The sequence below is a fragment of the Orbicella faveolata genome, unplaced genomic scaffold (genome assembly GCF_042242905.1).
Source record: "Orbicella faveolata isolate gen_17 unplaced genomic scaffold, um_ofav_v1 contig_12, whole genome shotgun sequence".
NCBI classification, from domain to species: Eukaryota; Metazoa; Cnidaria; class Anthozoa; order Scleractinia; family Merulinidae; genus Orbicella; species Orbicella faveolata.
Genome location: NW_028301539.1, coordinates 15320263 through 15326487, shown reverse-complemented (window position 1 = coordinate 15326487; position 6225 = coordinate 15320263). Strand labels below are relative to the sequence as shown.

Below are 6225 nucleotides of genomic sequence, written 5' to 3'. Positions count from 1 at the left end.
ATTGTTGTGGTATGGACACAAGTGTATGCAGGGAAAAGATACTGTGGTGAACAAAGAGTTGTTTGAAGGGACTGCAAAGTCTGTGGAGGGGATTCTTGCAGAGGAATGTTACAAGCAAGCTGCAGATGAGGGTTCTAAAGTGGAAGTTGTGTGGCAAGATGGTGATTCCAGTGCTGCAAAGGCCATCAGACAGTGCCATCCAGATGGCAAAGTGTTCAAGTGTGGAGGACATGTCGGCAGAGCCCACATCAACCAGTTGAAAGATGCTGCATATTTTTCCTTCGGTGTCATGTGCCAGTAAATAAAGCGGAGGTAAATCGATGACACGATTCTTTACACAACTGGAACCTTTAATAAGCCTGAGCAATCACAGAACAAGCTGACACGCACGAGAGCACAAGGACCAAGAGAGAAGGATGCTACTAAGCATGCTTATAACTAGCGTACCGCTGACCAGTACTGGCGTGACTTCCTTTTCTTCTTCCCTCGAGCTTTACAAATGTGTAGTGAGCTAACCTTAGAGCTACATGTTAATTACAAACAGGAACGGATAGAAAACTTGTAACGAAAACTATTAATGTTCTTCATGCCACTGTTGTTGGTTAGTTAGTTGGAGTCTAGAACAAAATCATTGTAACATGCTAGACGACGTCGCACGCATGTGGATCTTCTGGGCAGGGGACTGGTATCAGAGTCACTGGTGGGGGAGTCTATTACTGGATCGGTTTGGGTGTCCTCATGGGGTTCATGTCCTCCAGCAGGAAGGTTGTCATCAGGAACTTCTTGAGTACCAGGTGTTGAGATTGCACTCGGTATGACAGATGGAGAGGGTGGGGAACGCACTGGCTGTGCTGGTGGGGCTTCATCGGATGACAAGTCTGCTTCATCGTTGACTGCCAATGGTCGGGAGTCTGCTACTTCAGATGGAACCCGATAGCAATCTGAGGTTTTCATGCGGTAAGATGTGCTTCAAAGCTGAGAACCGACAAACGTTCTGATGTTGCAGAAAGAACCGGTTACTTCTATGACTAAATAGCGATGGTGTGCTCTAGTCTTGTTGCGATCGGAGTACACGTAGACTAATTCACCAATGGTGATGTGCTCAGCTGGGAGGTTCTTGGCGATGGGGGCCTTAGCCTTCTCGCTGTGATGGTGGTTGGCAATACGTTGTTTGTGTTGCTGAACAATGAGGTGCTGGTCGTGCAGTGGTATCTGCTGGTTTGAGAATCAATCTTGCTCTGTCCACATCTCCCTAGCAGAAAGGCCACGTGAGCGGATGCGTGCGTTAAGGGTAGCTGTCGCTACTGACAGGGTCACAGGAGACACAGGACCACCTAGTGGGTCATGTCGGAGTAACTCGTTTTCAACTTCTTGAACCGCCCTCTCAGCTATGGGGTTCTTGTTACAATTCTTGGCATTTCCAATCTCTATGGTGATTCTGTGGTGTTTCTGTAGTAGGTCTTCTGTTAGTGCCTTGAATCCTGAGGCGGGGTCAGTGCATATGAAGGCTGACAGCCCATCTAGTGGATGCATTTGGACACAAAGGCGGATTAGGGCATCACGTAGCGTGTTGTGTCGCTCATCCTTCAGCAGAGTTGTGGTTGTGAAGGAGGTCACACACTCACATAACACTAGTATGAGCTGTCTTGAGCGCTTGATAACATCTGCAGTGAATGATACGCCAACGGCATCAGGTGGAGGGGAAGATGACTGCTCTTCTTGCATTTGCGGGGTTTGGCACAAGGCAGCACATTGGTGGCAAGCTTGAGTCACGGTCAATGGCCTTGTCTATGTCCGGGGCATACAGATAGCGCTTGGTTACAGCTTTGAGTTGATGACTGGATGGGTGACCAAGTTGAATGTGTAAAGCGGTTAAGAGTCCCTCCAGTACTTGTTGGGGGACGATAATGCATTCATGGGTTGGTGCAAGAGGCTCGTTGCGCTTAACGACAAGCAAGCCATCCTTCGCGATGGTTGCTACGTTGAGGTACCTCTTAACATCCCTCAAGTTCGTTAGCTTTTTCGAAGGATGTGTTCCTTGTTGTAGGTGTGCATGAATGTGTCGTAAATTGGGGCATTCGGCCTGTGTGGTCAACCAGGAAGTGCCACTGGTAAATGGGAGGTGTTTGGTGCCACTAAGTATGTCGTGAGTAGATGTGTGTCTGACAACTGATTCTCGTGTGAGCTTCGTAAACGTGCAGACCTGGCAGGCTTCATCTTCACATGGGGCAGCATTACCGCTGGAGAAATCTGAAGGCAGTATTGCGGAGCCGGATACGCGTCTTACAGAGGCCTGATATTGGCTTACAGTAGATAGGAAGGTAGACACACAGGGCTTACAGAGAACTCTCCTCGGGAAAGTTTTTCATATGCCTGTATGCATGGTTTGCTGTCAGTCAGTATGCAGGCCTTATGATGAGACTGTATTAGATAAGGGCTGAAGTGCTTGGTGGCAATGGCAATAGCTAAACCTTCTACCTCACATGGTAGCCACACTGTCTGTGAGCTGCGCAGTTTGGCACTGAAAAATCCTACCAAGCGTAGCTTGCCATCACGGGTGACATATAGGGTGGTACCTATTCCAGGTTTTTGGACAGCTCCGTCTGTCACAATCCACAGTTGATCGCCAGGTCTGGGAAGCAAGATGGTGCGGGTAGTGGATAGGGCTGCCTGGGCGTTGTGGAATGATGTTTGAGGTCATCTGTCCACTGGATCGTTTCGTTAGATTTGTGGCCAGCGGTGGTGTTGTCAAGTGTTGTGAGGAGTGTAGAGCATCCAGGAATGACACGGGAGAGCACCTTGAAAGCTCCAAGAAGGACCGCATTCAGGCTATGGTGCAGGGCATGAAGCAAGGGCGGCGATGCGGTGTGGGCTGGCACTTAAGGTGCCACAGTTCCAAATCCAGACTAGTATTGTTGTGGATTGTGGGTTGATGATGGTCTTTGATGTGGAAAGGCGGAGATCACATTTGTTGAGGGCTCATAAAACTTTCGTCCAGTTGTGCAGGAGTTCTTCTGGGAGTCACCTCCACAATACAGATCATCGGCGATTTTAGCAACGATGCGTCCCTCCAACAGGTCACCAAGCACTCGGCTCATGAGCTCTTCCAGGGCCGTCTCTGAGCCTGGCATGCCCATGGCAGACCGCACATACACGCACACATCCCAGAATGGTGTAACAACGCCACAATATTTCAGAGTTGCGTGAGAGTGGAATCTGGTAGAAGGCGCTGGTCTGCTCTGTCACGACGATGTGTTTCCACTGGGCAATGAGACGTAGGGTGGAGTTGACATCGAGCATAACAGAGGGCTAAGGCTTGCTGTAGCAGCCGACGTCAGCAAATGCGGGACTAGGCGGTAACCACCATTGGCTTTCTTGATGAGGAAAGACAGGTTTAGGTAATCAACTGCAATGTTGATGTCTTCGGGACGTCTAAAGACAGCCAATGCTTCTAGTTCGTCAAACTTCTGTTGCAGCTCCAGTAGCTGGTGACAGGCATACTGTGGCAGCAGGCCTTTGCGTTGGGTCCTCAAAGAAAAACGTGGTAGCAAAGGCGAGCCAGGGGGCATTCGATCACCACTGGGCTGGACGATAATAGGACCAACAGAGAAGATTGGTCAAGAAGACAGCTTCAATGTAAATTTCTTACGTTTGGAAACGCAAGATGATGATAAAACCCTTTCACAGCAACTAGAGAAGTTTTGGAAAACTGACTTTGTTGATTTGATATGCTTGGTCATTACCAAATAGCACTTCCCTGGAGACAGCAGCCTCCTTATCTGTCAAACAATCGAATTCTTGCAGACCACAGACTGCAACTGCTCAAGAAGAAGCTTCTATGTGATCACAAATTGTTTGAAAGCTACAGGGCGACTATCCATGACTACATCTCAAAGGGTTATGCCCAACGAGTACCTAAAGATGAGCTCGATGTCGATGGCAAACCTCTGTGGTATCTTCCATACCATGCTGTCTTCAATCCTAATAAGCCCAGGAAATTAAGATTGGTTTTTGACTGCGCAGCTTGATACAAAGGAACATCGCTTAATGACCAGCTATTAAGTGGCCCAGACCTGACCAATAGCCTGTTTGGTGTCCTTGTAAGATTTCGTCAAGAACCAGTAGCTCTATCCTCAGACATCGAAGCTATGTTCCATCAAGTAATGGTTGATCCAAAGGATGTTGATGCTCTGAGGTTCCTATGGTGGCTTGATGACAACTTATCTAAACAGCCAGTCGAATGCAGAATGAAGGTTCATCTATTTGGTAGCACGTCCTCTCCAAGCTGTGCCAGTTTTGGTCTTCGAAAGACTGCTCAAGACAATGCAGGAGACTTTCACCATGAAGTTGTCGACACAGTGTTGAAGAACTTTTATGTGGAAGATTGTTTGAAATCGGTGAAATCGACCAAAGTTGCTGTTGAGTTGAGAGAAGATCTGTGTGCCTTGCTGTTAAGAGATGGATTTCAATGGACTAAATGGTTGTGTAACTGGAAGGAAGTCCTTAAAACCATTCCAACTCCATACAGAGCTCCTTCAGTTTGGATCTGGATTTGGATTGTAACGTCCTTCCTACTGAAAGAACCCTTGGTGTTCAGTGGAACATGAATAGCGACATGTTTACCTTTAAGAAGACACCAAAGGATAAGCCCTTTACGCGAAGAGGGATCCTATCAGTGACAAGTTCAATTTATGATCCGCTTGGCATGGTATCACCGATCATCTTACCTGCAAAGAGGCTTCTCCAAGATCTTTGCAAGCAAGGACTCGGCTGGGATGAAGAAATCAGAAGACAAGAATCTCATTGCTGGAGACTATGGTTATCGGATTTACCTTTGCTATCAAGTGTTGCCTTGCCAAGATGTTTGAGGCCGGTAGACTTTGGCCAGATATAGAATGCTGAGTTTCATCACTTCACAGACGCTTCCCAGATTGCTTATGGGATGGTATCATATGCGAGACTCGTCAACGAGAATGGCTGCATTCATTGCAGTTTCCTTGTTGGGAAATCCCGCTTAGCTCACATGAAGCAGATGACTATACCCAGATTAGAGTTATCAGCCACTGTTTTGGCTGTCAGAATGAACCAGACCTTACAAGAGGAATTCCAGTTAAAGTTTGACAGGACGGCATTTTGGACTGATTCAACAGCCATTCGCCAATACATCAAGAATGAAGACAAACGATTCTACACGTTTGTGGCCAATCGGCTTACAGTGATTCATGATGGTTCAGAACTTTCCCAGTGGAATTATGTGCCAACTAACATCAACCCAGCGGATGATGTTAGCCGAGGTCTGACGGTGAAGGAGTTATTGAGCAACGAGAGATGGTTCAGAGGCCCTGCATTTCTGTTGGAAAATAAGTCATCATGGCCCATCAATCCAGTCTCCTTAGCCATCATCTCTGATGAAGACCCAGAAGTCAGAGCTCGAGGCCAAACGAATCACGTTACCCAGATGGAGGAGAAACGACCACTGGACGTTCAAGTTCAAGAGAGCTGTTGCTTGGCTTCTGAGACTTGTACAACTGTTAAAGGGAACGAGTTCCTTGCGAGTTTCATCACCTGTTAATGTATCACCTCGTGGCAGGCTGTCTATTGACGAATTATGATATGCGGAGGATTAAATCATCAAGTATGTGCAGAAATCAGCCTTTCTACCCGTGATTAAGGCCCTCCAAGATGTAAGGCATGGAGAACCTGAGAAGCGTGCATTGAAGGATATCGGCTCATTTGGCTCAGTGCACAAATTGAAACCATTTCTAGATGGAGTGGGAATGTTGAGAGTTGGCAGTAGGCTTCAGAATTCTACATTGGAGTACCAGTCAAAACACCAAGCACCACGTTACCAAGCTGCTTGTTATGGATGTCCATGAATCTGTGGGACACCTAGGCCAAGAACATGTCCTGACCAATTTGAGACTGAAGTACTGGATTATCCAGGGACGGGCCGCTGTCCGAAGAGTACTTGGTAACTGCTTGACCTGCCGAAAACAAAATGCTTTAAAGGGCCAACAAGTAATGGCAGATTTACCCAGCGACAGGCCAACACCTGATGAGCCCCCGTTCTCTTACGTTAGCATAGATTTCTTTGGTCCGTTGTACGTAAAGGAAGGCAGAAGTACTGTAAAACATTATGGATGTCTTTTCTCTTGCTTAACTATGCGAGCAACCCACATTGAAGTGACCGAATCTCTTGAAAGGGATTCGTTTATCAATGTTCCT

The 6225-nt window shown here is 47.2% G+C and overlaps 1 protein-coding gene across 1 annotated transcript; it reads left to right on the top strand.

Annotated features, from left to right (window-relative positions):
- Window positions 1-4163: 4163 nt before the first annotated feature.
- LOC149116834 (uncharacterized) lies at window positions 4164-4607 on the top strand. Its single transcript, XM_089280351.1, has one exon. The coding sequence runs from the start codon at window positions 4164-4166 to the stop codon at window positions 4605-4607; it is 444 nt and encodes a 147-aa protein (XP_089136477.1).
- Window positions 4608-6225: the final 1618 nt, after the last annotated feature.

What these genes read in the sequence shown, in the direction of transcription:
- LOC149116834 (XM_089280351.1), top strand. Translation starts at nt 4,164, where the DNA reads ATGGTTGATCCAAAGGATGTTGATGCTCTGAGGTTCCTATGGTGGCTT.